This window comes from Aspergillus lucknowensis, assembly GCF_044049455.1.
Source record: "Aspergillus lucknowensis strain CBS 449.75 chromosome Unknown BJX67scaffold_9, whole genome shotgun sequence".
Taxonomy (NCBI): domain Eukaryota; kingdom Fungi; phylum Ascomycota; class Eurotiomycetes; order Eurotiales; family Aspergillaceae; genus Aspergillus; species Aspergillus lucknowensis.
The window spans coordinates 81661-108636 of record NW_027263553.1 but is presented as its reverse complement, the minus strand read 5'-3'; the positions used below and the strand labels follow the sequence as shown (position 1 = coordinate 108636).

General features: G+C 53.5%; 12 protein-coding genes across 12 annotated transcripts; 6 read left to right on the top strand and 6 right to left on the bottom strand.

Moving 5' to 3' along the window:
* Nucleotides 1-6: 6 nt before the first annotated feature.
* BJX67DRAFT_331397 (putative extracellular lipase) lies at nt 7-2265 on the bottom strand. Its single transcript, XM_071027511.1, has 2 exons — nt 619-2265; nt 7-543 (listed from the first exon to the last, which is right to left on the bottom strand). The coding sequence occupies exons 1-2, from the start codon at nt 2074-2076 to the stop codon at nt 307-309; spliced, it is 1695 nt and encodes a 564-aa protein (XP_070888417.1). The 5' UTR covers nt 2077-2265; the 3' UTR covers nt 7-306.
* Nucleotides 2266-3696: 1431 nt separating this feature from the next.
* Nucleotides 3697-4745, bottom strand: BJX67DRAFT_331364 (uncharacterized protein). Its single transcript, XM_071027509.1, has one exon. It carries the CDS (start codon nt 4621-4623, stop codon nt 3997-3999), a length of 627 nt encoding a protein of 208 aa, XP_070888416.1. The 5' UTR covers nt 4624-4745; the 3' UTR covers nt 3697-3996.
* BJX67DRAFT_331383 (putative MFS peptide transporter) lies at nt 4698-7186 on the top strand. The gene is made up of 2 exons (XM_071027510.1): nt 4698-5445; nt 5515-7186. Exons 1-2 carry the CDS (start codon nt 5160-5162, stop codon nt 7086-7088), a joined length of 1860 nt encoding a protein of 619 aa, XP_070888415.1. The 5' UTR covers nt 4698-5159; the 3' UTR covers nt 7089-7186.
* Nucleotides 7187-8044: 858 nt separating this feature from the next.
* Nucleotides 8045-8856, top strand: BJX67DRAFT_347358 (uncharacterized protein; the record flags this gene model as incomplete). The annotated part of the gene is made up of 2 exons (XM_071028523.1): nt 8045-8594; nt 8662-8856. The coding sequence occupies exons 1-2, from the start codon at nt 8533-8535 to the stop codon at nt 8852-8854; spliced, it is 255 nt and encodes an 84-aa protein (XP_070888414.1). The 5' UTR covers nt 8045-8532.
* Nucleotides 8857-11304: 2448 nt separating this feature from the next.
* BJX67DRAFT_331345 (DUF3425 domain-containing protein) lies at nt 11305-12582 on the bottom strand. Its single transcript, XM_071027508.1, has 2 exons — nt 12280-12582; nt 11305-12220 (listed from the first exon to the last, which is right to left on the bottom strand). Exons 1-2 carry the CDS (start codon nt 12368-12370, stop codon nt 11418-11420), a joined length of 894 nt encoding a protein of 297 aa, XP_070888413.1. The 5' UTR covers nt 12371-12582; the 3' UTR covers nt 11305-11417.
* A 148-nt stretch (nt 12583-12730) lies between these two features.
* BJX67DRAFT_391971 (Gfo/Idh/MocA family protein) lies at nt 12731-14204 on the top strand (the record flags this gene model as incomplete). Its single annotated transcript, XM_071034876.1, has 3 exons — nt 12731-12843; nt 12906-13039; nt 13108-14204. The coding sequence occupies 3 exons, from the start codon at nt 12731-12733 to the stop codon at nt 14091-14093; spliced, it is 1233 nt and encodes a 410-aa protein (XP_070888412.1). The 3' UTR covers nt 14094-14204.
* Nucleotides 14157-15871, bottom strand: BJX67DRAFT_347354 (flavin-containing monooxygenase). The gene has a single exon (XM_071028522.1). It carries the CDS (start codon nt 15834-15836, stop codon nt 14373-14375), a length of 1464 nt encoding a protein of 487 aa, XP_070888411.1. The 5' UTR covers nt 15837-15871; the 3' UTR covers nt 14157-14372.
* Nucleotides 15872-15948: 77 nt separating this feature from the next.
* On the top strand, nt 15949-17570 carry BJX67DRAFT_347353 (lipase/thioesterase family protein). The gene is made up of 3 exons (XM_071028521.1): nt 15949-16490; nt 16549-16694; nt 16757-17570. The coding sequence occupies exons 1-3, from the start codon at nt 16309-16311 to the stop codon at nt 17494-17496; spliced, it is 1068 nt and encodes a 355-aa protein (XP_070888410.1). The 5' UTR covers nt 15949-16308; the 3' UTR covers nt 17497-17570.
* Nucleotides 17571-17729: 159 nt separating this feature from the next.
* Nucleotides 17730-19106, bottom strand: BJX67DRAFT_331277 (uncharacterized protein). Its single transcript, XM_071027507.1, has 3 exons — nt 18574-19106; nt 18131-18524; nt 17730-18076 (listed from the first exon to the last, which is right to left on the bottom strand). The coding sequence occupies exons 1-3, from the start codon at nt 18911-18913 to the stop codon at nt 17794-17796; spliced, it is 1017 nt and encodes a 338-aa protein (XP_070888409.1). The 5' UTR covers nt 18914-19106; the 3' UTR covers nt 17730-17793.
* A 267-nt stretch (nt 19107-19373) lies between these two features.
* Nucleotides 19374-21373, top strand: BJX67DRAFT_391969 (cytochrome P450; the record flags this gene model as incomplete). Its single annotated transcript, XM_071034875.1, has 4 exons — nt 19374-19562; nt 19620-20065; nt 20112-20496; nt 20571-21373. 4 exons carry the CDS (start codon nt 19374-19376, stop codon nt 21186-21188), a joined length of 1638 nt encoding a protein of 545 aa, XP_070888408.1. The 3' UTR covers nt 21189-21373.
* On the bottom strand, nt 21311-22696 carry BJX67DRAFT_378983 (wax synthase family protein; the record flags this gene model as incomplete). Its single annotated transcript, XM_071032457.1, has 3 exons — nt 21311-21747; nt 21809-22094; nt 22151-22696. The coding sequence occupies 3 exons, from the start codon at nt 22694-22696 to the stop codon at nt 21311-21313; spliced, it is 1269 nt and encodes a 422-aa protein (XP_070888407.1).
* A 695-nt stretch (nt 22697-23391) lies between these two features.
* On the top strand, nt 23392-25861 carry BJX67DRAFT_378982 (putative C6 transcription factor; the record flags this gene model as incomplete). Its single annotated transcript, XM_071032456.1, has 4 exons — nt 23392-23940; nt 23991-25589; nt 25644-25733; nt 25784-25861. The coding sequence occupies 4 exons, from the start codon at nt 23392-23394 to the stop codon at nt 25859-25861; spliced, it is 2316 nt and encodes a 771-aa protein (XP_070888406.1).
* Between the last annotated feature and the right edge of the window lie 1115 nt (nt 25862-26976).

Here is a 26976-nt window from a genome sequence, read left to right as displayed (position 1 = left end):
AAAACAAAAGTCCCTCCGAACAGGATCATCTCTTATTTTAAATGGCTGAATTGATGGGTTGCGCGAAGAGCTAGGAGAAGGTCAAGACTTGAGGAAGTTGAAGGTTGGAAGGGCAGGAGCTGGAGGTGAATCAAGTGACGCCGGCGGCTGCAGTCAAACGTTTGCCCCCTGCCCCCAGCACAACCGTCCATCCTTGTTCATTGCCCTCAAGTGGCTTCTAATTTTCACGATGCTGAATCGGGATATGGTGTTCATTCATTAGTACTATATAGCCATCACCCATGAACATTCCACCTGTAACCGTGCTTATATATGGAACGACTCGACGTTCTTTGAGATAAACTCATACGTATCCGACCGGAAGTCATCGTCAAGCAGAGCACCACGGTCGTTAAAGAATTGCATCAACTGGTGGCTTTCCCCCCACTGCGGCCATTCCATGAAGCTCCCTCGTCGCGAGTTTGGGTCAAGATCGTATACGAAACTGAAATAGTACGACTGGATCGACCGCGACGCATAGTTTGGCAAGATCCCGTAAAAAACCTAGAAAATCAAATTTCGGAGATTAGAAAAGTATAAAAATAGTTATAACCAACATATTCTCGGCACTTTACTCACCTGCAGGATGTCCCCGCCATGAAAAGTGCCCAAAATGGGAGTAAGGTGGTTGTACGACGCCAGATACGACCAACTGGGGACGTCCGGTGTGAGGTCCTCAACGGTTTGGAATAGGACACGCCGGGTAAGGGTAAATGTGAGGTCACCGAGGATAGCTGCTATACGCTTGAACTGCGGATACCAATTGTTGAAAATACCCGTCCGGAACGGCGATCCGTCGGTGGTTGTGTCGGGGTACGTCGCTACCAGCTCCTTCAACTGCTCCTGAGTCGCCCCATGGAAGAAATAACTCGCCAAGTAATCAGCAACTTCGTCTGTAGTGGTGATGTTTGACTGGAAGAGCGCAAAGATTGTCCCTTCGTCCTCCATATTCCCGTTGATGAACGGTACGCGCGCATACTTCCCTGCCTTCGCCAGTACATCGGGACTATCAGTCAGCGCAGTGCCATCAGGGCGTGGCAGGTACGAGAGCGCTACAGAGTGGTAACTCAGCACTCCCGGGACGGAGTTTGCCGCCTTAAGGAAAACATCGTAATCCAGGCCACGTAGACATTCGAGTGTGTCAGTTGCGGATGAGCATCCTGCATCTGCAACAACGGCATCATAGACCGCTTGCCCCTTCGCGCTGTCAACGGGGTCCGCAGGAACTATGCCGCCCGAGTTCATAATCGCGCCTCTAAAAAGTGGCTTGTTCTTATAGGTGTTGTCACCATCGTACAAGATCATCTGGTCAAACACTGAAATTGCCCCAGCTGACTCCCCCCAGATAGTTACTTTATCTGGGTCACCACCAAAGGCAGCGATGTTGTCAGCCACCCACTTCAACGCAAGTCGTTGGTCAAGCAGCCCGAGATTACCGGCGCCGTCGGCGAGGATTTCCTTCCCTGGCATGAATCCAAACCCACCAACGCGATAGTTTATGGCAACGTGGATGATAGGCATGTCAAGGGATACAGAGCTCTGCACCAGTGGGGTTGCCTCGTACATAGCCGTGCCACCAAGCTCAAACGCTCCCCCAAATATCCAGACAAGGACTGGTAGCTTATCGTCCGCCGTCGTCCCGGCGGGTCGGCGAATATCCAAAGTTAAACAGTCCTCTCCCGCATTGGTAATTGTTTGGAATAGGGGGTTGTTGGTCAGGTCGGCAAGAACGGAGGAGGGCCAGTCGGAATCGTCCGTGGAGAAGAAGAACTGCGGGCACGCTTTTGGAAGCCCCGTGGCATCAAAGTTGCCCAAAGCCCGCTCTAGGGGCTGCGGAGGTTTGAGTCGCAGGGAGTCAATTGGCGGTTGGGCGAATGGGATAGCATTGAAAACGTCCACGTCAAGGCTTGTTTTCCCAACAACGGTGGCTGAAGGTGCCAATATCGTAGCGGTGGGAGCGGCTCTCTTGACCTTGGCCGGGGCAGCCAGAACAGGTGAGAACCACAGAAGGGGGAGAACAGGAATGAGGAACTTCATTTTGGTAACGGAGGCCAGCTAGGTTGAGGACACAGTCATGGATCAAGGGAGTGGAATCCGGCCTGTATATGTACATCCCGAGAAGCGACCCTCCAACTTTTTTCTCGATTCCTAACCCTTGTCCCCTGCAACCCGAGCCCCGCAATTTTGATCAGTTCGTGCCATCTCATATGCTGGGCTGTCGCAGCGGGTTTTCCGCCCCAGGATCGGGTGCGACGGGAGAAATGTGGACGGGCAGGGCAGCCAGATTCGGAGAAAAATATACAAAGCCCTGCCAGAGCGAGGACCTCGGAAGACGGCATATGCGGAGCCAAGCCGCAAGCAGCATCAACTCCAGACAACATTTATTGCGAACGAATCTCTCGGAGGAAGCATACATATGAGCCGAGGCTATTTGAGATCTTTGCGTCGTGTGCCGAAACTGTTCTGCAGGCAGCCGACCACAGTCAAGGAAAACGTGAGGTTGGCCAAAGAAAACGTCAGCCCTGTTGCTTGTTGGAAACGCGCTCTCGCTCCCCGCATCTCAAAACCCGGGGAGGGAGGGGTGCAAAGACCAGCAAGTCCTGCTCGCTCGGAGATTTGGCAAAGAAAGGTCAGGATCAACTCGCGGATTCCATGGATGTCCAATGATATCCTTCGGCAATCTGGCGGCGTTCAGCCGAAGCAAGCCGCAAAATAATAGTTCCTGGCTCAACCAACAGCCGTCCCGCAACGCGGAAGCCCTGACTGGCTCAGTCGCCCGCTTTTCTCTCTCGTGTGGGAGCGATATCATGTGATGTGCGGAATAATATAGTTCGCCCAATCAACTGCGAGCCTCACAAACACCCCTCCGCCAAATCCCCCAGGCCTTGGTCGCCGACGCCCCTGGAAGACGGTTTTTTGCATTCAAGACGCGCATATCGTATTCGCTCTGCAGCATATGTGGTCCAGCGGCTCTGTTGCCGCATTCGGTGTGGAGAACACAAGAAGACGACCAATTGTGCTCAAACCACTTGCCGCCGTTCATTGTCTCATGATCGTGAGTGTGACTATCTCAGGAAGCCCCCGACCAACTTTCGCATCAAAAGTGAAGGTTGATAATCCACGAGGGTTCGCGCGATCAACAGAGAATATTTGGGCCTCCGGAGGTGTCGCCTTTTCTCCACCGCGGCCGCGAGAGAAGAATCGCTCAAGATGCACCAAAAGCAAAACGGGATCTCGTCGACTGGCCGCACAAGAAGCCCATCATCGTCCCTTGGGCGCCGCCTGAGAGGCACCAGGAGCAAAAACCATAAAGCCTGAGCGGTGGCTCAGTCAATGTGAGAGATCTTTGTGCCTGAGCCCATCTGCGTCCAAATCTCGGTCAGCACACAGCAAACAAGGTGGTGGGTGGGTTTTGGGGCGGCGGGTTCACTTGCTTGAGGCCCAGGAAGCTGTTCTTGTGGAAGCCGTTTCGCGGGTGTTCAAGGCTTCAAGCAGACTTGATTTTCTCGAAAATGTGCGGCAGAGTCCTGACTTGGCGAATGGATCCTCTTCCAAAGAGGGTCTGAGCTCAAGGTCATTGCCTTCTTTGGGCACAAACAGCGACGAGAGGTGCTGGAACGGGCTGGCCTGTTTCAGGATCTGTACACGTGACCAAATCTCGTCGAGGATGTCTCTCCTCTTGGACGATTCTTCCCTTGTTTGGCACCTTTGATGGCTCACGTAACCAGGGCCGAGGACTGCCGCCACCACATGTCGCGGAAACCCCTGATAGGCCTGTGGCGCGTGCTTGTGAGGCAAGACACTGCTCCACTTGGGTCTTTCATCCTTTTGACACGGAGTGGGGCACCCCAGACTTTCGGATGAGACTCTGTAATCATACCTCAGGTTTTGGTTTGGGCCAAAGATGAGGACCCTCCCTCCTTGAAGCTTATCTCAAGCGCATCGCGGCGTTTCTCCTCATCGCAAGCACCACTTCTCCAAGTCATCAACTTGGCCTTTCGAGCTGATCCACATCCTTCCCGAGGTCCTCAGATGATGATTGATGTCAGAGTTGGAACAAATTGTTGGTCTTGAACTGACCAGACGGCCACGCATTGTGGTGCCGCAATTGCCATGGTGTCTTCGTCCTTTCAATGCAACTTTGCAATCTTTGCTGACAAGAAGGAGATACGAGGGATTGGAAGGCTCTTTACGAGATTGAAGGGGAGGCGGTCCCGGGAGATGTCTCGGGGAGGGCTGGGATTCCATTTTCAAAAGCGAAATGAGATTCTTGGACTTGAGGGCCTTGGTCGTGGCGAGGATTTGGGTCGCCCAGCTTTCTTTTCTTGTCCATATTCGTGGGCTCCTTTGAGTCTTTCTCGAAAGGAAGAAATGGCCGACAAAAGCCGGAGAGAGGACTCGGAGGGACTTGGGAAAGATAGGAATCCTCTCCATTGAGTCCAAATCCCTGAACCCGCAGGGTGGTATCCTGAAATTATGCAACCTGTGATTGGCTGCGCCAAGGATTAAGGTTACACTGAGCCCCCCAGCCAAGGCCCATGCTTCTTTCGGCCACGCGCCTGCAGCCAATGAAACCGCACACATTTGGGTCACGCCAAGTCAGGTGGCTTTGGCTCCCCTTCTTATCGCTGCTCTCCACAGACGAAGCCCGCCAAAAGCAGGGACCAAAACCTGAGCGGCTTTCCAGAAAGAACATCGACGCTTCTCAGTGGGCAATTGCCAGTGGGCTGTCTCCTTCTGGGAGTCGGTTACAGCCGGGCGGTTCCCAGCCTGTTGATATGGCCCAACCAATGCAGTAGTTGCCCCGGGATGGTGCCATCGGAAATTATTTATCGTCGAGGGTGATGTTGCGTTTTCGTTGGTCGCACGGCGAGCACCGACCAGATCCCCAGCTGCAGCGCACGCGATAACCACGCTTTTCCTGCCGCTTCATTCGTGATCGCTTCTCCTGATTCCCTGTTCTGTGCCACCATCCGTCGCGCCTTAAAAGGTGTCTCGCCTCCCCGCCATCCTCGGGCCTTTCTCCTCTCTCCTCTTCCTTCTTCCCTTCTTGTGCGACTCGCTTTCCCCGAACAGCAGGTTTCTTGTGTCCCCGAGGTCAGCCCTCGTAGCTTGTCGCCATGAACCCCGCAGACTCTGCTGAGATCGGCGATGTTGTCGCCGTCCAGGCGAGCGCCGATCGTTCGCTGGAGAAGGAGGCCGGCAAGGCTCCCAGCATCGACGAACTCCCCGCCTCCAAGGAATACCATTCCGGGGAGGAAACTGAGACTCTTCACAAGCTCCAGCCGACCAACGAGGAGATGGCAACTCTCCGCCGTGTTGCTGGTCCTCTGAGCTGGGTTGCCTTCTCCGTGGCATTTGTCGAGCTGTGCGAACGGTTCTCCTATTACGGAACCACCGCCGTTTGTATGCAGTTCCCTCCGTCCTTCGAGACGGGCAAAAAGAAAAGGGTATCTTGCTAACCGCTCCCAATAGTCGTCAATTTCATCCAGCAGCCTCTGCCCCCTGGTTCGACCACGGGTGCTCTCGTCAACAATGAGACGGACGTTCCTGGCGCTCTGGACATGGGACAGCAGGCCTCCACCGGTCTAACACTGTTCAACTCTTTCTGGTCCTATGTCATGCCGCTCGCGGGTGCCTTCATGGCTGATCAATACTGGGGTCGTTTCCGGACAATCATGTTCTCGATCGCTGCGGCTCTCGTCGGCCACGTCATTCTCATCATCTCTGCCCTGCCCCCTGTGATTAACAACCCTAACGGTGCAATCGGTTGTTTCTCCATTGGTTTGATCATCATGGGTATTGGTACTGGTGGTTTCAAGTCGAACATATCTGCTTTGATTGCCGAACAATATCCAGATGAGACGCCGTACATTAAGACGCTGCCATCAGGTGAACGCATCATCATAGATCCAGCTGCCACCGTAGCGCGTGTCTATCTCTACTTCTACCTGATGATCAACGTCGGTTCACTCACGGGTCAGATCAGCATGGTGTATGCCGAGCGCTACGTCGGTTTCTGGCTGTCCTACCTCCTTCCCACAATTATGTTCCTCTTCGCTCCGCTCTGTCTATTCCTGTGCCATGACAAATATAGACTCGTGCCCCCGACTGGCTCCGTCTATACGCAGGCCTTCCGCCTGATCCGTGAGGCTATTCGGAAGCACTGGTCTGTCAAGACTTTCAAAGTGCGTGGTATTCCTTTCATGACAATTAAGAAGACTGGTACCGACTTCTGGGGCGCCGTCAAGCCCAGCGCTCTGGGAAGCGGACGCCCAGGCTGGATGACATTCGATGATGAATGGGTCGACGAAGTGGCACGTGGTATGAAAGCGTGTCGAGTCTTCCTCTGGTACCCGCTGTACTGGCTCGCATACAACCAAATGCTGAACAACCTGACCTCCCAGGCTGCCACCATGCGGTTGGGCGGCGTTCCAAACGATATCATCAACAATCTGAACCCGCTCGCCCTGATCATCTTCATCCCCATCTTTGACCGCGGCGTCTATCCCCTACTCCGCCGCGTTGGCATCAAGTTCACCCCACTTAAGCGTATCACGGCTGGGTTCATCTGCGCTGGCTGTGGAATGATCTCCGCCACCGTCACTCAACACTACATCTACAAACTTGGTGCCTGCGGTAAGGAGGCTAACTTCTGTCTGACGGAGCGCAAGTTGCACTCCCCCATCTCAGTCTGGGTGCAGGCTCTTACCTACATCCTTGGAGGTATCTCTGAGATTCTGGCCTCCGTTACTTCACTTGAGTACGCCTTCACCAAGGCGCCCAAGAACATGCGTTCGCTGGTGCAGGCCGTTGCGCTCTTCATGAACGCCATCTCCGCCGCCATTGGTCAGGCCCTTGTCGGTCTCTCGAACGACCCTCTCCTCGTGTGGAACTATGCCGTCGTTGCCATTTTGGCCTTTGTCGGCGCCATCGGCTTCTGGGCGACCAACTTCAGGTTGGATAGACAGGAAGATGAACTCAATACTCTCCCGCAGTCCCGCTACGAGGGCTCCGGGTTAAAGCAGGATGAGGAGGCCAGGTCCTAAATTTTCTCCCTTTTTCGTTACTTGTCTAGCTGGTCATGCCTCGCCATGATTTACGACACACGAGAGAGTTAATACCGTTCATGTAGCTAATCGACTCCTCGTTAGCTCAAGGCTTACCACTTGAATCCCTTTCTGCGGTACTTTCGTAACAACAGCCTCCCAACATACCAAGCCCATCCAGAATATGTATGCGCGATGCGGGCGTGCCTAAGTATTTGTAGATATCTAATATGCCATGGAGCATACAGATATATCTCTCCACACTCCAGCGACAATTCGGATCGCTGGATTTGTCGGTTCTTCCTGAAGCACGTGCCCTCCCTTGTTGTGTTTCAAGCCCAAGTCAAATCAGGTTCACACTCAGAAATATCGCTTCCAAATCTCCGTGACTCGCAAGTTACAGTAAGCCCTCGTCCTCATCACGGACCATGGCGCAAACCTCGCATCCATTGTGAGCTTTAGCGCCATACTCAATCAGCAGCCGTGCCCTTGCCTTTCCATACTCATCCCATCCCCAGTGCCTGACAACCTCGCAGACAAGATCTCCCGTCCCCTTGTCCTCGAATTCTATCAGCTCATTTCCGCAGTTGCGAAGGAGTTCATTCAGAGCCTCGAATCTCCCTTCAAGAAAGCCTATCCAGGTTCGGATGAAGGAACTGAGGGTGCGCGGGTCGAGGAAGTCTCCAATCTGAAGGATGATTTCAGGGGCGAGATTCGTCGTGGAAGGCATCGTAAGATGTTATCTTTTCCGCCTGTTCCTCCCTTCAATATATTCCGCTTGAAATTGCGACCCCTCAAACGCGTCGAGAGAGTCGATTCACATTTATAGCTCTAGCCACCCGAGAGGAAGCCGAGGCAGAGATTTGGCGGTGGCAGGTTGGATGGCTTGAAGGTTTAGTGCGTGGCAGGTTGATGGTGAATACGAGATATGGGAGCATCGCAATGACTCCTTGTGCCTGAATTTGTTAATCTCGACTCGTCAGAGCGAGTCAAGAAGCTCGTCTTGTGGACCTGCCTGGAAACTGCAGCCTGACCGGGAGCTTGCACCTCGAGATTGACACTACTTAGGGCTGCAATGCCCGACAGTCGCAACGCAGGAAGCCAACAAACCAAACATTGGACAGTTCTGACACAGGCATATTGTATGTCCTTACACGCGAGACAAGAGATTCTCTGATCACTGGCTTGGAGACCGGGGGGTTGCTGCAAATTTCGTTCTACATCGAGAACCAGGGAGATTTGCTTTATTATTGTGGACCAACAATCCAACAACTTCTATGGACACCATATTGAGACTAAGCTAAGGCTTGGATACCAGCAGAAACTTTGTTCCACGCCTCCGGAAATTTCCCCTGCCGACGCAGGTTCACCTCGCTTCTAAAATCCATGTCTAAGGATCACAGTGAGCCGTTGGCCCAACGCATCTCATGCCGCAAGTAATGCGATGCTCTGCCTTCCCGTCACCAAGACAGCGCCAAATTTCTTGTCTGTAGGGGACATCATAGCCTTCAGTCCAAGTTAGCATCAGACAATACGGCGCAAAAATCAGGCCCTTTGGCCCTCACCTACTCACCGAAATTGTCGTTGAGATACCAGCCGCAATATTGGGCGCCCACCTTGCAGTCCTTTGCTGCGACGGTGGTGACGCCGGTGGCCAACGCAAGGGCTATAAGCTTGGAGAAATGCATGTCGTCTGTCTTCGGGTTGGGTGGTGTGTTGTGTGTGTGTGTGTGTGTGTGTGTGTGCGCGTGTGGTGCCGAGGTTGAGCTTTCGGGTGCAGTATGTGTTCAGGGAGGAGTGAAGACGAGTTGTATCGTGGGTTTGGAGCACCCAAAGCTGGTACACTTTTCCATATTTATAGTTCTCGTCTCGTTCTGTGCCGGTCTGTTGTTGGGGACGCAGTTGCGGGATGCGAGTGACGATCTTTTAACTAACCCAATCCCAAAATAGAAAGGGACTCGCCGGCCTGGAACTCGAACAAGCTCTGATGGCCGGCGGACAGACCCAGAGTATCATTCGTAGCTTTTCTGGGTGGAACCTCCGTTTGTCTGGTTCGTATTCGTGTGGGTTGCCCTCGATTCAGGACAACGTCGTTTGTGGAGTCCCTTCGCGACAGCGTAACACAGGACCAGATTTGATGATTTTCTGGACTTCTTTTGTTGAATAGTTGCGCTTTGCTGCCAAAAGAGCTGCTGCGGTGACCTTTCGCCATGACATACAACTCGAGCCCCAGAACCGAACGTCACCACGACTCGGAGGCCAGATTTGGGCCATCTCGGATATTCAGGCGCTCAACAGCCCCATTCTCGGTGCAGAACGTTCGCCGAAAGTCGTGGCGGGGGAGAATGCTGAATCAGTCCCATGCGTTCCGGCCGCGGATAGATACTCGATCTGGGAAATAGTCGCAGCAGGCTAGCCACAAAGGGATGAACTCCGTGCATGAGATGGATGAAGGGGACCATACCTCCAGGGTTTTTACGCCCTGCGGTGCCTCAAGTCGGGTGATTTTTGTCGAGGGTCGCCGATCCTCCTTTTGGCAACTTTTCACGAGCACGACACGGCACCGATGAATGTTCAGAATCGTGAATTTTGATATTTTTGACTTGGGGGATTTTCCGGCACCGAAGCTCTCCTCTCCTCAACACGCGAAAGCCCCGTTCATATTGGATTTTACTGCTGGCGCCTTGGTTTTTGCCTGTGGTAGGACTATACCCGCACACTTTGGGAGTTCGAAGAAAAGTCGTGACCTCCAGAGACTTGGGAATTCCCAATCAGCATACTTTCCGTAGTCGGACGCTGTCGGGATTCATTGCTGTCCGCGAGATATGTTTCAGAACCCGAGAGAGCTCTGACATCCATTAGTCAACCATCTGTCTCCGAGACAAGCATCATGGCAAGCGTCAGACGACAAGACAGGAGGGATGCGAGGAAGGCCCGGGATCTGCGCTGCGGAGGAAACGTGAGCCCTGACTGCGATAAACCCTATTTACAACGTTAATGTCCTCGTGCAATTGCAAGAAGCATTGGTCTCTCTAGAGGTACTAGTGATTTTGAAAATAAATTCACAAGACAAGACCCACCAACTCAGGAACACAACAAAGGGCAAGAAAGGAAGAAGAGGAACCCAAGGAGTGAAAAGAAAAAAGAAGGCCCGAACCGCGATTTGAACACGGCGCCTCTTGCATTTACTACTGGAAAGAGAATCATACCACTCGCCGACTTGATACATCATAGAGATGAGAAACTTGAGTGGTATCAAGACCAACCCAACATCCACCCGCTGCACGTAACAGCTGTCTTCCAACACCCCATGTTGAGAACCTTGCATTGCGATTTCAGCGTGCTGCGGCGTATGCTTTCGATTGGCCATTGCCGGCTGAGAGCCTCGAGGCTGATCCTGAGGACTTCCAGGATCAGTTGCATCCCGGACAGCCGGCCCAACAGCTCACTGGCTCCCCGGTGTACCTGCCCCCCTGACACCAGCCTGCCCGCCAACTCGGTGATCCTAGCAATCGTAGACACGCACGCTGTGATCGTCCTCCCACTCGCCCTGTACATCCTGTTCAACAAGGAAGGAACCTATCGCCGGTAGCTGGAACTCCGTGACCCTCTACCAGATCTCGTTCATCGTCCTCTCAATAACCGGCTTCTTGACTTCAATCGCCTGCGTGATACCACAGGTATACCTAATGGCCTCGCGATTCCACGCCGACGCCGGCCTCGGGCTAGGGTTAGGGTTAGGGAATCTCAGCGTGCCAGGCACCGTCCTCCAGGTCCTCTGCTTCGCATCTCGCAGTGCGCCCCGGTTGTTGTTTTGGCAGAATGACCAGGACCCGGCGAAGCAGCCGCCGGTCACGGTTTGGGTGTGGTTTTGCAGCATGGCAGGGCCGATGTGAGCTATGGGGTTCTTGCGCTGGTGCAGTTGGTGGTGTTTTGTGTTGCGTTGGGGACTTGGGGTACGGAGCGTGGGAAGTCGTCGGTTCGGTTGTAGATTGGTATGCCAGGTCCTGTCGGGCGTTCTGCTACATTTTCGCGAGTGCGTCTGCGGGGGCCGATCGTGGATTTGCCATTTGGGATCTGGATGTACTGGACAACGGGACCTAGTATATACAGGGTGCTGATGACGGATTTCAATCCAATATATATTCAAACGGAGTCTTAAGGCTGGAGAGGAGTGCGTGTCACTGAACCTTGGGAGAGGAGTAGTGATAGACGCAAGACACAAATAGGGTACAATAGAGTTCGAAGAACAAGTAGTGGGACCCTGTTTATCTACTGGAGAGCGCAAATCTCCTCCCGACTAGGCTCGAGGAACCTGCCGCAGAGTGCCTATATCGACAGGGCCAACTGCACCGGATCCTCGCCTCTCGCCCGTCTCCAACGGTTCGTGGCGTCAATCAACTCCTGACACCCGGCCACAGCCCACGCCCACTTCCTCAGAAACTCGGGTGTCGCTTCCCAGCTTTCCACCAGATAGGGTTCCCCCCACACAATCAGACCCGACTGGGAACTGTCCACATCCGCATCTCCACCTTCTAGGGCTGTCTGCCCGCTGACGCGCGCCGTATTTAACCCCGGCGACGGTGGTTTTGATAAGAAGAGATTCAGGTTGATCAGATTGCCGACAAGATCTCTGATGAGCTCGGCATGGTCAAAGTCGAACTCGAACTTGATCAGATTCTCTCTCATCTGCGGGAAGGGGAGGAAGTTGATCCATGATGAGTGGACGATGGTCATTTGGGAAGCCGTTGGCGCGAGAGAGTCGACAGGGGTAGATGGTGTAACTGGTATGATGACGGAGTAGTTCGGGAAATTCGTGGTTGCGTAGTATCCAAACGCTTCGGTCTGGGGGCTCAGATTCTCAGAGAGACGGTATTGAGTTGTCAACTGGCCGAGAACCCTTTTGTTCTGGGAGAGTGCTCTGAAGACATTCCATTTGACAAGATGCAGGAGGCGATGGTCTTGTGGGAGGGGGCAGAGTTGGTCCTGGTCTGAACTGGGAGCTCCTCCCCTCGGGCTACGTGTAGACTTGGCTAATTCTTCGTCGAGGCGCCAGCGATTTACTTGATATTGGTGGCGCTTCTTTGTCCTCTGTCCGGTGGCACTATTATTCTCGTTTTGATGGCGAGCTCCTGTCAACCAGTCAGCTGGCTGCATGTAAAGTGCGAGGTGTCAAAGACGGCCAGCTTACGAAATGCTCTTTGGTGAAGTCGGTTTTGGATTCTCTTCCGAAGTCTCCTCTCCTCTGCAGTGGCCTGGACGTCGCATTCTCTAGCCGACATGGTGATTACAGACGAGAGATAAGCAAAGTTGTTGGCGTGAACTCGGAGATAAAGAGCGCTGATGCGGAGCTTCGACCAGCCGAGAAGGAGGCGCCCCCAAGCTAAGCCCTAAACGGCAAAAATGTAAGGCTTCAGATCAAGATACGGAAGAATTGTAAGTCACAGGGGCTGAAGTGTGAGGTCTCAAGAGGAATTGAATTGGTAAGAAAAATAAGCCAGCGGATGCGTCTCATTTCGGAGATAGGAGGGGAGAGGAAGGTAACTTGCCCTATAAATATCCATATCACAGCGCTCTCCCATGTCGAAATAAATTATCAACGAAAGAAGTCGAAACGCCCGAAAACAGCATTGACCACCGCAATGGGTTCGATATTCACGCTCATCGCCCGTAATTGGCAAATATACTCGCCCACAGAACTTCCCAAGTCGTCCAACGCCTTGAAACTCGGCATCCTCGGCGCCGCTAAGATCGCGTGAGCCATGCCGCCCTTTCCCCAATCTATATTCGCAAACGCTGAAGTATTGACTGGGCCAGGGTATCCGTGGTGATCAGACCAGCCAAGACGCACCCGGAGGTCATCATCCAGACCATAGCAGCACGAGACAAGCAGAGGGCCACGGACTACGCGAGAAAACACGGCATACCTCAAGTCCACGACAGCTATGAAGGCAGGTTCCCACGCCCCCTCCTGCCTAACGCTCCGTACGCGTTGTGACTGACCATTTGAGTTGAGCAGCTATCCTCGACGACCCCAACATCGACGCCGTCTACATCCCCCTCCCCGTCAGCATGCACCGCGAGTGGACACTCAAGGCCCTAGCCAAGGGCAAGCACGTCATGATGGAGAAGCCGTCCGTCGCGAACGCCACAGAGGCAGAAGCCCTGTTCTGCTCCCCACTGCTGCAGAAACCCAACGCCCCAGTCGTCCTGGAGGCCCTGCACTACCGGTTCCAGCCGACATGGCGGTACTTCCTATCCCTAATCGACCACCCTAACGTGGAGCATGCCGTCGCCTCCGCGAAGTTACCGGCCTACGTTATCCCCAAGGATAGCAGCCAACTTCGGTATGAGATGGGTGGTGGGAATTTGCTGAATCTGGGGACGTACCCGATGTGTGTATTGCGGGATATCATGGGCGCTGAACCGGAGGAATGCACGCGGTGCACGGTTCGACGACTTCCCCCGCCTAATGAACTCTGCGATGAGGCTGGTGAAGCGACGTTCCGGTTTCCCGGTGGGAGGACAGGCGAGGCTATCTCGGATATGCGTGCTAGTTCGTTTTCGTTCCCTACCTTCGATGTCGCCGTTACGCATAAGGAGGTACCGGTTGAGGATGGCGAGCTTCCCGCTGGACAGTCGAAGGGACGCGTGCGGAAACTAGCGTTGAGCAATTTCATGATGTCCGCGGCGTGGCACCGGATTGATGTCGAGGATGAGTTTATTGTTCGGCGGTCGGACTCGGGTCGGGTCGTCAGACGGTGGACGAAGAAGGAACTCAAGAAGATTTATACGTTCCGGGACGCTGGTGTCGATCAACCGGGTAAGCCGTCCTGGGATTCCTTCCGACATCAACTCGAGCAGTTTGTCAACCGCATTCGGGTCAGAGATGGGTCTGGGCAGTGGGTCAGCAAGGAAGATAGTCTTGCACAGGCGAAGATGATAGATATGGCGTACGAGAAATCAGGGCTGCCGATAAGGCGGACGAGTGCCTTTGTTCCGTAGAAGAACGAAGGCTAGAGCAGGAAGGGGAATCGTTTAGCGAGCATTCGATGGCCCGGGAACAGCGCAGTGAGACCGGGAAATGCGAAATTAACTTTGCAATTCTTCATTCTCTCCAGATAGCTTAATATGCAAGGCATCGGCAAAGGGAGTCGCCGTGTAATATACCTTCCAGACTGAAAAGAAGAAGAATAATATCATCGTGCATTGTATCATATCTAGGGCGCGGTATCATTAAGAATGCAAAAATAAGTTATACACAGAAACTGAAAGGCATAATAATCATAGCGTCTTCTTCGCTCCAAGATACTCCATCCCTTCGTCGAGGTTGCCGTATTTGGCAAACCACAGATCGCTGAAGTAGTTGTCTCTCGGGATCCAAGGGCCCCGATCCCCTGCTCGCGGAAGGTCCCTCTCCGCCTTGGTGACGTACGTAGATGAAAGGTTGAGGAGACGGCGCGGCTGGATGTTTGCGGCCATTGCAGGGGTGAGACGGGGCACGGCGCCTGCGTAGCCGCGCTTCTCGAGGTCCTTGAGGAACCGGCAGATAGTAAGCGCTGTAGCGTCCGCTCCTAGGGTCCAGGAGGCGTTTGTGTAGCCAATAATGAAGGCAGCGTTGGGGATGTCCTGAAGCATCATGCCATGCCAGATGAACTTGTCGTTGGTATGCACGGGAACACCGTCGACGGTGACGGAGGCGCCGCCTGCGATCCGGAGACGGAGACCCGTCGCGGGCACGATCATGTCTGCCCCGAGAAATTCGCCAGAGTTGAGCTGGATGCCTTTTGGCGTGACGCTGGCGATAGTGTCGGTCTTCACTGAGGCCTTGCCAGTGTGGAAGCATTTATAGAAGTCGCCGTCGGGGCTAACGCAGAGGCGCTGCTCCCAGGGATTGTACCGTGGGCGGAAATGGGGATCCCATGGCACATCCTTGGGCAGGCGGCGCGTTGCCGCGAGGCGGAGAATGAATCGGGCCATCAAGGGAAATGCGTGGCAGAAGAGGAAGAAGAACCGGGAGGTGATCATCCAGCTGATACGGATAAGGCGACGAGCAATGAATGCGGGCAAGAGGAAACTGAGGAGAGGGCGGCTGCGGTTGGGTAAGGGGAGAATGTACGTCGGACTGCGCTGGAGCATGGTTACATGCTGGGCTTTTTCGACCAGATTGGGAAGCAGAGTAATCGCCGTGGCACCACTCCCGATGATGACGATGCGCTTATCGGTGTAGTCCAAATCTTCAGGCCAGAACTGCGGATGGACGACCTGGCCGGTGAACTGGTCGAGACCCGGGATATCGGTCTGGAGCGGAGTGTGATAATCGTAATAACCGGTGCCGAAAATGAGGAAGCGCGTGGAGATGGCCTTCATCTGCTCATCGGCAGTGTTCTCCACGGAGAGCGACCAGGTGTTGTCGGCCGAGGACCAGTCGGCACCTCGCAGGCGCTGCTTGTACTGAATGTGGCGATCGATGCCATGCTGCGCGGTGGTGCGCTGAAGGTAATTCACGATGGCAGGGCCCTCAGCAATGGGGTTGTTCTGGTCCCAAGGATGCCATGCGAATCCGAACGTGAATAAATCAGAGTCGGAGCGGATCCCTGGATACTTGAAGAGATCCCAAGTGCCGCCCAGGTTCTCGCGCGCCTCGAGGATGGTGTAGCGAAGGTGAGGCAGTTGGGTCTGGAGGCGATAGGCGGAGTTGATGCCTGAAATTCCGGCACCTACGATCACCACGTCGAAGTCGGTCATTTTGGCGGCGATGAAACTCTGCTGGCGTCCTTCAGGAAAAAGTAAAGAAGCGCCATCTGAAACGGGCTACCAAGCTTTCTCGGAAGCCAACTTATATACGTGGATCTCCCCTCCAGGAACTGATTCTTGTCCAGCGTTCACACACTCACATCTCGTCCTGCCGAGGCTGTCCCAAAGAGGAAACGGTCGCGAACCGAGGGCCGCTGGAAAACCCCCAGAGGCTGCTCGCTGCAAATCTCGATCTCCAAGCCCACGTCCGAGCTCACCCCAGAGTTTGTGAGTTTGTTGGGGATTTGACGACCGGATCGCGTTCACGGACCAAAGCAGTAACGCTTGCGACTCACATGTCGCTCTTTCCTAGGCCCTCTCGGTCCAACCTCCTGTCTCCATGAAGACGAGTCGCTATATATCGTAGGAAATTAGTAGGAAAATTAGAGCGCAGTTCAGAATCAGGCAACACGGACGTTTCGACATGCTCACGATCGCGCAGAAACTCGACTTTATCCCGGCGGGGTTGTCCATCGCGCTCACCTTTGTGTGGGCAGTCCTGACCGTCGCCTGGCGCGCGCCTGAGTACCCCACGCATTGGCTGTTGCACATTGGTTACGCAGTCTTCCGCAAGCTGACGGCGCGTCTATTGCCCGTGCAGATGCAGTATGTTCCTGGATCTGTGCGACCAGTTCGGCCCTTTTTTTTGTTAATCTTTGTTTAGATATGCTGTTCCCGCCAGCAATGTCGTCTACAACCGCTACATCCGGTCAGTGCGACAGAAGCCGCTGACCGTCAAGCTCGACCATGGCGCCTTGGGCCATTGGATCGGGGATCCAGGTGCAAAGAGCATCCTAGTCTGGTATCACGGTACGTCACACCCTTCTTGACTTTCAGGAAATCTACCATGGTTGCTGACAAGTCAAAACAAGGCGGCGGCTTCGCGCTCCCCGCGAATGTCGGCTACTTTAAATTCTTCGCCAAAATCATTGCTGAAGCCGAACGCAATGGACATCCGCTCGCCGTATTCGCCTTAACCTACACCCTCGCCCCCGTAGCCACCTATCCCACGCAGCTGCGGCAAGCCGTCGAGGCCCTCCGCTACATCCTCGCCGAGAAGCGCCATCCAGCACGAAACGTCATGCTCGGTGGCGACTCCGCGGGCGGCAACCTCGTCGGCGGCGTCCTCTCGCACCTCGCACACACACACCCGGCCATTGACCCGATCAAACTCGGAAAGAATGACCGTCTCGCAGGTGCAGTCATGATCGCGCCCTGGACCCTCCTGCAGCCCGAGCTTGGCGACCGTGTTATCGACCCCCGCGGCGACCTGATCACGCCGGCTGTCGGGCAGCTTTGGGGGAGCGGGTATATCGGAACTGCGCCGAGCGATTTCTACACGGATCTCTCGAATGCGCCGACGGAGTGGTATGCTAAATTCCCCATTCGGAAGATTCTTGTTTGCGGTGGAGAGCGCGAGATTCTTTTACCTGTGATTGAAGACTTCGTGGAGAAACTGCGCAAGGGATTCAAGGGGGAGGTTCAGTTCTGTGTTGGGAAGGGCGAGGGCCATGTTGCACCGGTTTATAACCTCTATCTTGGCGATCAGAGAGAGACTCAGCAGGGGGCGAGGGCGAAGGCCTTCATTATAGAGTTGTTGGAGAAGATGTAGGCGTTGTCCAAGGTAAGACAAGTTCGAAGAGGAGTCGAAGAATCGGTTATGCTTGATGTATATATGAATATATCCGAATATAATCATGGAATATTTATTCTTGTGTGAACTCTGATCAGAAAAGAGAAGATCAGATGCAAGACACAAAGCTTGTCAGGGGCGGAGTATCCCGTCAAATGTTACGCAGCTCGAACACATGGTTAGGTTACACAAACAATCTAGTTGAACCTTAATTGTTGCATCATAAAAAAATTTTCGTCTCATTGTGCATTTACTATACATTCTAATTTTTCATGGCTACTGCCCCTTGAGCTGCTTTTGCTGCCACTCGCGGAGCTTAATGAAATCCCTGGATCCGACCCCCCTTGCAAACTCCTGGAACCAATTCGGGAATGCGCGCAGCATGCTAAGCGGAGTATAGTGCCAGGGCAGGATGACCTGCCCGCTACTCTGCGTGAGAACCTGTTTGACCACTGCCGCAGAAACCATTTCCGGGGTAAGAACGGGCTGCTTGAATTGTGAACCGGCGTCCGTGAGAACCTTAATCATCGGGGTGCGGACCCAGATGGGGTGCACAATACTACGAAAAAGAAAAATTAGCCTCTGTACTTTGGGAACGAGAGGAAGAACGTACGAAGTTCGAACTTTCGGTGCCTTGTACCACAGACGCAGCTCCTGGCGCAGACCCTCATGGAAAGCCAGTGCGCCGGCCTTGGTGCAGCTGTACTCCACCATATCACCCAAACCAATAAAACTAGCCATACTGGCGATGGTGATAATGTGTCCGTGGTTCTTCTGGATCATGCTTGGCATGAACTCACGCACCATAAGGAAGTGCGAGACTATGTTGACCTCGAAAGTCTGCCGGATCTTGGCCTCTGTCTTCTGAAGAATCGTGCCGTCATGCCCGACACCCGCGTTGTTGATGAGAACCGTGGGGTCGCCGTGGGCGGCACGGATTTTGCCTGCAACTTCGGCGATGCTGGCGGAGGAGGTGATGTCGGCATTGTAGAACGTGGCACCGGATGCTACCTCGATTAGTGACACAGAACACTGCCAGGCTCGAGGGTTACATACGCAGGGTAAATGTTGGTTCCTGGATATCGAGGACCACCACGCGCACTCCAGTCTTCGCCAGATCAAGCACCATCTGCTTGCCGATGCCACTACAACCGCCCGTGAGGAGCACCAATTCACGGTCGGCGTTCCACCTCTCGACGGACTCACCATTATTCATGGACCAGTTAGTCAGGGCGCGGTTCATCTGGCGCACCAGGGCTAGTGCCAACAAGACAAGGATCGCCTTGGGAGCAACTGGGTGCAGGAGCACACCTTGAACCTGAGGCGGGAGCCGCTGGATCAGAGGCTGCAGCCATTGTCCGAGGAGGAGGGAAAGGTGATCGAGCGAGAACGACATGGCGAGGATCAAGGCAAGTGCAAAATAGGCTCGGGAGGGCGCTCAGACGGCATGATCCGACATTGCATGCATGACCTTTGTTATATATCGAGAACAAGAATCAGGCCCGTTTGCCATCGGACAGGGGAACCGAGGCACGCACATGGAGGTTCCAAGTTCATGGAACCAGGATCTGGAGGTTGACCCTCTGGAACTGTTGAAGTCGGAAACTGGGGAAGCCGTTGGTGGAATTTCCTAATTGGGAAATGGTTGCGATGGGATCTTCGCTGCTTTTGTCTTCACATGTAAAATGAACCATCGCCTCCTCCACAACAACCTCATCTCATCTGTTTCACATTCATCCTGTATGACTTGCATCATTCTGTCGTTATCCTGTAGCCTGGACACTTTCATATAACAGCCGAGGTAGCCTCAATATCCACAGACTACCAAACAGAGGGAAATGAGTGACTGAGTGAAGATGATCCCGATTCTTGCATTATTGACCCTCCTGGAGGCCTTCCTCCTCCATCGCTCGGTCTTTACCGATGTCTCTTTTCGAACTGTCGCCCTCGGCGCAGCCGCTGTGAATCTGTGCCTCCTGGCAATCTATCACGTCTTTATCTGGCCCTTCTTCCTAAACCCATTGCGTCACCTACCCCTCGCTCCAGTATGTTACACAGGTGTCCACAGAAGCATGAGAACAGTGATGTACTGACTTTAATAGGGCAACTTCAACGCAGGCCGTGTTATCTTTGATAGCCCCCGCGGCAGCCTACCTCTCAAGTGGATCAAGACCGTCCCCAATGATGGTCTCATCCACTTCAGAGACATTCTCAACCGGAGCCAGCTCCTGGCGACGAATCACCAGGCTCTGCTCGATATCATGAGCACCAATACCTATGATTTTGAAAAGCCATGGCGCGCCCGCGAGTTCCTGGCCCGTATCATCGGGTTTGGCCTGATACTGTCCGAGGGTGCGGCGCACAAAAGGCAACGTCGCGCTCTTACCCCATCGTTCCACATGAAGAATGTTCGCGCCTTGTACACGCTGATGTGGGACAAGACCTATCAGCTGCTGGAGGCCCTTGAAGATGAAATCCGCGTGCATCCCATGGAGGGGAGCAGCCCGGATAGCGGCTGGGGCAAGGTGGAAATGAGCGTTTGGGCTAGGTACCTCTCTCCCCTCTTTGAAGTATGAGCACGACTAATGGAGTAGCCGCTTGACTCTGGACGTTATCGGGCCTACGGCGATGGGACGGGACTTCCGTACTATCCAGAATACGGAAAACAAAGTCGCAGATAGCTTCATGGCCATCCTGGAACCAACGAAGGAGAAGATGGCCTTCTTAGCTATCAACTTCATCCTTCCTCAGTGGTTCGCCAAGCGCATCCCTTGGCGGTTGAACAGGGTCATCAACGACGAAGTTGGCTTCCTGCGAAATCTCTGCAAGGAAATCGTCCACGAAAAGAGAGCAACCATCACCGCATCCAAGGCCACAGCCGCCGAACTGGAAGCGGACATTCTCGGCTCCATGATGCTCGGCGGTGATTTCACAGACGACGAACTCGTCGACCAAATGCTTACCTTCCTCGCAGCCGGTGTACGTAACCCCTCTCTCTCCCCCCCCAAAAAACATTACATCCCCGTTTACTAGCCACATACTAATCGAAGTAGCACGAAACAACCGCCAGCGCCCTCACCTGGACATGCTACCTCCTAACTCTCAATCCGGGGATCCAAGAGCGTCTCCGCGCTGAAATTCGCGCCGCAATCCCCTCAGCCACGCACCCAATCACCAGCTCCGATCTGGAATCTCTCCCCCTTCTCAACGGCGTCTGCCAGGAAGTTCTCCGCCTCTACCCCACCGTTCCCGCCACACTCCGCGAAGCCGTGCGCGACTCCACCGTCGCCGGCAAGCACATCCCCAAGGGAACAAAGATCATCCTTTGCCCGTACGCGATTAACCGCTCCCCGGAGTTCTGGGGCGACGACGGCGACGAGTTCCGCCCGGACCGCTGGATCGATACGGATCCGGCATCTGGCCAGCAATCTGTTAACCACCACGGCGGGGCGTCGACGAATTTCGCGCAGATTACGTTCTTGCATGGGCAGCGGTCTTGTATTGGGAAGGATTTTGCGAGGGCGGAGTTACGGTGTGCGGTTGCGGGTGTTGTTGGGAGGTTTGAGTTTGCGATGCAAGATCCGAAACAGGAGATTCATATTGCGGGTGCGGTGACGACGAAGCCCGTTGAGGGGATGCATTTGCAGATGAGGAGGGTTAAGGGGTGGTAGTTCTGCTTCCCGTGATAGGTGAGCTCGTTGCTTTATGTATATGATGTTATGAACCAGGTATGTAGTTACGACTGATACGTATATATGATATGTTGCGCTTTTTTTTCCCCTCCCTGCTGCACTCATGAACCCTCCCAGAAGCTCCAGTGCGCAGGCACTGGAACAGATACCAACGACTCAGGAATCATACTGTACTTGAAGAACAACGGCGCTGTGTGATATCCCCAACAGATAATGTATGCGGCATCCAGAACCCATATAATCGCCCTGGTGATATAGAAATCAGGCAGAAATCGTTCGAGGATCTGAACAGAGACCGCTTCTTGCAGTGCGAGGAAGAGGGGTAGGAGAGTGAAAAAGACCATTATCATGAGTACAGCGTGGAGATCTTTGGAGACAGCATATGTTCCTGCGGCGTGTACAACGCCCGAGATGACAAAGGAAAGGAACCCTACAAGGGCTCTGCGGAGGCCTACCGAACTACGACGTGGAATGAGAACAGTGGAACCGCTTATCAATGCACGGCGACAGAGGTCGTGCCATAGCTTACCCCAAATATCTGCTCAGAGAGTCAGTACTTCTCAAGTTGACTGATGAAGAAACGATGAACGCAGGGCTACCTTTCAACCTGGGCCAGAAGATGTACCGCCAGGGTCCAAAAACGGGAGGGTACATCCAGGGGTCTGAGGCTAGAGCCGGCAGAACAAGGTATAGCCCGCCGACATCAATTAGAGCGACGGCCGCGTGGATGCCATCAATGAAGGCGTAGCAGGCGGCCCAGCAGGCTGGTGGGAGGAGGAAGCGCCGAACGAGCTTGGCGCTTGTTTGCGGAGATGGGCGGAGTTGAAGCCCGAGATTGTATTCTCGAATTGCTGGAGTTTGTGTGACGTCAAGAATGAGTGGAAACTGGAACAGAGAACAGCATAATTCCGCCCGAAATAAGTCCTGTAAGCGTCAAAAACGAGGTAGGCGATGAACAGCTTGAATGCTTCCTTTGCAAGGAACGGTAGGCGGCTCTGCGCTTTGTCTTTCAGAACAAATTTCTCGTTTTCTTTCCGGCGTTTCTCTTCCGGTTTCGGATGAGATCCATTCTGGGAACTCGCATTCAATTTCTCCAGCTGGGGCAGATATCTCCTCGAGCCATGCGCCCAGCCAATTCCCCGCGGGTTGATAAGTAAATTGCAAACAGCGAGAAGTCGTGCGGGCGACAGTGTCGGCGGCATCGGTTTCCAGGCATATTCTCGAGCGGACGCGGCATTCACTCTCTCCAGTCGTGTTAACTGGCCGGGTTTGCTGAGGATAAGCAGCTCAATGGCGCGAAGGGCGTAGGCAACCGAGAGGAAGGCATTGGCGTAGTTGAGAATTGTCAACGAGGTTGGAGAATATAGTGTTGATGCTATCACGCTGGATGCAATGGTAGTCAAGTAAAGAGCGTTCTTCAAGGAAGGAGATAAGGGGACCTTCTCATCAGCGAAGAGGAATGCGCCAACAAGGATGATAGTGGTCATTCTGTGCCACTTCGTGGGAAAGGGTGCTTGTTGGGATCGAAAAAGGTGCGCGAAGGATCCATGCTGACAACAGACATCAGGCAATAATAATAAGATGGCATTAAGATTCCGAGATCTTCATGTGAGATAGATTCCTTTGCGCCTCCTTCAGACCTCATGATGTGCCTCCGCGACCCTCGACCTCATCGAACGACTTGTTGCAGATGACCTCATTTTGGATGGTTTTTGGTTGGTCCCCGTCGTCTTCCACCGCCAGGAACCACGTCGAAGTGAGTCTGCACAGTTGTTCAACCAGCCATCCATCAATCAGGGGCTCAGCATGACGCTCACAGTCGCGAGTTAGTTGGCCAGCATTGACAGTTGATCAGGAGATGCCACCATTCAAGTGAAGAAAATGGTGGGCGACCTGGGCGTTGAGACGGCGCGAGCTATCTCCGAGTCGGGATTTCTGAATGCGGTAACTCCGATCCGGACATTTCGGAGAGTGACAGGCAGAACATCGCTCCAAGTTTGTTGCATCCTTCATCAGGACGTTGGCGTTGCTGAAAAATCTTGACGCCTGATTGAAAAAAATATTCTCCATGGCTCCCGGATGACTTTTCTGCGCCAGTTTCCCCTCCCAATACCTTTTCTTGCGGCTGTCTGGCGGGAGCGAACGCCAACTGCAGTGCCAACCTTGACAATATCCCAGCACGATGGATGACGACCACCCTCAGCCACCAATCTCCCGTCGGCGCAGGCCAGCGCTGTCTTGTACAGTTTGTAGGCGTCGGAAGCTGAAATGCGACCGGTCGCTTCCATGCGGGCAATGCATCAAGTCAAAGGCCCCGAGTCTCTGTGTCTACTCGGCGCCGAAGCCATCTCAAAACCAGGCATCCACAACAGTATCTAGAAGTTCGCCCTCTGACCTCAGAGAGGCACGAAATGATACCGTCAGCTTGGTAGGGACGGGGGTATATGTGTTTGACTCCAAAAATCGTGTAACCAAGCCTCGGGGGCGGCCGGACGAGTTTCAAGAACTGCACAATCGCATTCAAACTCTTGAGCGTGCACTCGCAAGACACGACCACGTCCAGACTCCAGAAAGCTCGGTATACGGCTCTGTTCTAGAACCTGGGATTCGAATGGGACCAGACCCTATCTCTAACCATGTGATGGATTTGTCCGGCAAGGCATGCTTCCGTGGCAGGAACGGCCGAACACGCTTTCGCGGACGCTCTGGTGCAGAGCTATCACTGACATTTGTAAGTCGTCGTTCGGTAGCTAAGCTGATACTGCGCGCTAACGAGTATAGCTGCACGATCTAGGAGCTTTCCTCCAAGGCCGTAAGAAGGACTTCAAGGCCGAAGGCTCGGAGTTTCAGAATATGAAGAAATTCAGATGCGAATTGCGAAATAAAGAGATCCAGGAACAGGACCGCGTGGGTCAGGGTAAACCTCTCTCCCTCCAAGAGATGATCCCGCCTCGGAGAATCGCCGACGAACTTCTCAATCTGTATTTCTCGACATTTGAAACAACCTATCGAATCCTGCATATCCCCAGTTTCTTCAAAGAATATGAGGCGTACTGGACAAGCCCTGGAACCGCTGACATGAACTTCATTGCAAAGCTCCTGTCCCTCATGGCGGCAGCGAGTTGTTTCATTAACCATAGCACAACTATTAACGGAAAGGACACTCTCCATGATGTCGCAATTGGGTGGGTTCTCGGTGTCCAATCTTGGGTTGCATCGCTCCTCGTGAGCTTGGCAAAGCTCGATATTCTGCAAATTCATTGTCTCCTCATGATAGCGCGTCAGGCACTGGCCATCGATGGAGATGTTGTGTGGATCACTTCGGGCTCTTTAATCCATTCAGCCATGATGATGGGACTGCACCGGGACCCTATCCGGTTTGCGAAGATGACCCCATTCTGGGTGGAAATGCGTCGGCGGCTGTGGTTAACCATTTTGGAGCTAGAACTACAAGCGTCCATGGACGCAGGGGTGTTGCCGTCGATTGACCTCGACCAGTACGACTGCCGTCCGCCTGCAAACTGCGATGACGTCGATTTAACCGAGGATATGCTAGATTGCCCTGTAGGTAAGGACAGCACGGTTCTTACTCAATGCAGCTTTCAAACCATGCTCGCCCATTCCTTACCGCTGAGGGTACGTATCGCAAAGGCTGTGAATAGCTTGAGGTTCACAATGTCATACGATGAAGCGCTGCGGCTTGATGGAGACCTCGTGCAGTTCATGAATGAGTCCCTCGTCCCTTTCCCTGCACCAAGATCTAATCCCGGGAATCCATCTTTTGCGAGGTCTTTCATGCTCTTCTTGATGCAAAGGTCTATCCTTACGCTACATCGTCCCTTCTCACTGAGTGTGTCTCTGTCGCCCAAATACTCATACTCCCGCAAGGTTTGCTTGGAGGCATCTTTGGAGATGCTCACCCAATTTGAGCTACCGCCTCCCAATCTTCAAAGCACTCGGACACCATGTCTAGGGCAGATCAGTGGCGGTATGTTTCGTGACGAGTGCTTTCATGCTGCCATAACGCTCTGCTTGGAATTATCTCTGCAGAACACTGAGTTGGGATCAAATTCAGCGCCTCCCGCTCAGAATGGTTCTCTCAACGACCTACTTCGATCGCAACAAGATGTCTTACTCCGGGTCCTGGAGCGTACACAGGATAATTTCGGCCGCCGGATATCTCTAAAGGGTAGTGGATCCAAGGCATTCGTCTTTCTGAGTATGGCCTTTGCCAGTGTCAAGGCGAAGCTAAATGGAGATGATCCCCTGACGAAAATCGAGCAAGCTGCTATGCGAGGGGTTAACGTGTGCCAACATATTATCCGTGGCACACCTTATGCAGAGGTGCAAACACAGTCTGAAGGTGACATTTCTGATTTCGTACAGGCATGTACCTTCCCCATCTTCGAGTATTCGCGTGCTGATGTCGGTTAGTCTGCTACACATACTCCTTTCGGCTCTTCCACATCCGACATGTCGTTCGATCCCATGTCATTTTTGTCTATAAACCCGAATGAGCTCTCAGTAAGAAACTCGCCTTCAAGTGATTAGAATGGTGCTAACGACTTACCCAGTCTATCGATTTTAGTAACATTTTCGATGCGTATTACAGGGTTCCTGAGCTATGGAACCCCAACTTCCTTGCGCCCTAACTTAGGTTATAAAGGCGCTGTGGGGTACGGACACACCGATCAAGTCCGCCGCTACCTGCCACCCACCCTTTTGGCGGGAATCGATCGAAGGACCGCTTTCGCTCTCTCGGGCCCCGTTATCCTTTCATGAGCTACCTCCACAGTACGCTCCACCGCTTCCCTGACTGAAGTAGATTTTCTACCTTCCAGAGCTTAGCCAGGTCAATAACGGCCCCAGGCGAAAATAGCTGAGTGCGACAGTAAAAGTGCATACCTTTCCTAAGTCGGCAATATCAGGTCGAACCAAACTCAGCACATTACGGCCCCCCAGCAAGATATAATTTGAATCGCCACAGGATACAGAATAACAAGAAGTGTAGCTACTTTGTATGTGTTAGGCCTCTGTTATGGGAGAAGGCATGTCTGCTCATATCTTGTATTCAATATCCTCGTTTTCGCCACGATTCCTGTATCTCTCTAACTTATGAAGACTACAAAATCATTCTTTTATGGCAGTACACCTCACCTGGTCAATCACCGCATGTCTCGGAGCAGCTACCATCCAGCGTCCCGCATTACCCGCCCGAATCGCACCCTCCAACCATCCATAGCCTGCTTCGTGATTCCGGGCAAGTACGAGGGATGATGCCGTCAAGCTGAACTCATCCTTGTCTTTCCGTCAAAAGGCTCAACGACGGCGAATGGCAAGTCGACTCAAGCTATCTTTTTTCCGTCGGTGCCCGCGGAGAGCGAAGGAAAATAGAGGTGGTCCGTGATTGGCTCGCCGCTGGTCCAAAGTCTCCGAAACCTTGGAAGTCCTGATGGACCGCTGGAACCTCCCCGAGCGCCTTTCCCGACTCTCACCCGACCTGCCCTTTCGATCTCCTCCAAGAATGGAGCATTCGGCGATATTGTTCCTGCTTTGGGTTTGGGAGAGAGCGCCAATCGCGTGAACGATGGAAAACAGGCAGAATACCGTCCGTCCGCCGCACGTTCCCTGGTGATGTGCTCTCACTGCGCACCGGAGATTTATTATCGATATCTGATAGCCGGATGCAGGATGATCGATAACATGGCTGGGGATTATTAGCCTATCACACACTTCCGGTTCGATCTCATGAGCCCATCACCAGTAT

Bases quoted from the DNA above. Each gene is read 5' to 3' on its own strand.
- BJX67DRAFT_347353 (XM_071028521.1), top strand. From the start codon at position 16,309: ATGCTCACGATCGCGCAGAAACTCGACTTTATCCCGGCGGGGTTGTCC. The intron at 16,491-16,548 runs GTATGTTCCTGG...ATCTTTGTTTAG, and splicing joins CTATTGCCCGTGCAGATGCA to ATATGCTGTTCCCGCCAGCA. The intron at 16,695-16,756 runs GTACGTCACACC...AGTCAAAACAAG, and splicing joins CATCCTAGTCTGGTATCACG to GCGGCGGCTTCGCGCTCCCC.
- BJX67DRAFT_347354 (XM_071028522.1), bottom strand. From the start codon at position 15,836: ATGACCGACTTCGACGTGGTGATCGTAGGTGCCGGAATTTCAGGCATC.
- BJX67DRAFT_331397 (XM_071027511.1), bottom strand. From the start codon at position 2,076: ATGAAGTTCCTCATTCCTGTTCTCCCCCTTCTGTGGTTCTCACCTGTT. The intron at 544-618 runs GTGAGTAAAGTG...TTGATTTTCTAG, and splicing joins ATGGCGGGGACATCCTGCAG to GTTTTTTACGGGATCTTGCC.
- BJX67DRAFT_331277 (XM_071027507.1), bottom strand. From the start codon at position 18,913: ATGTCGTTCTCGCTCGATCACCTTTCCCTCCTCCTCGGACAATGGCTG. The intron at 18,525-18,573 runs GTATGTAACCCT...TAATCGAGGTAG, and splicing joins GGAACCAACATTTACCCTGC to CATCCGGTGCCACGTTCTAC. The intron at 18,077-18,130 runs GTACGTTCTTCC...TCTTTTTCGTAG, and splicing joins GCACCGAAAGTTCGAACTTC to TATTGTGCACCCCATCTGGG.
- BJX67DRAFT_331345 (XM_071027508.1), bottom strand. From the start codon at position 12,370: ATGTCGGCTAGAGAATGCGACGTCCAGGCCACTGCAGAGGAGAGGAGA. The intron at 12,221-12,279 runs GTAAGCTGGCCG...ACTGGTTGACAG, and splicing joins ACTTCACCAAAGAGCATTTC to GAGCTCGCCATCAAAACGAG.
- BJX67DRAFT_331364 (XM_071027509.1), bottom strand. From the start codon at position 4,623: ATGTGTGCGGTTTCATTGGCTGCAGGCGCGTGGCCGAAAGAAGCATGG.
- BJX67DRAFT_331383 (XM_071027510.1), top strand. From the start codon at position 5,160: ATGAACCCCGCAGACTCTGCTGAGATCGGCGATGTTGTCGCCGTCCAG. The intron at 5,446-5,514 runs GTATGCAGTTCC...CGCTCCCAATAG, and splicing joins TTACGGAACCACCGCCGTTT to TCGTCAATTTCATCCAGCAG.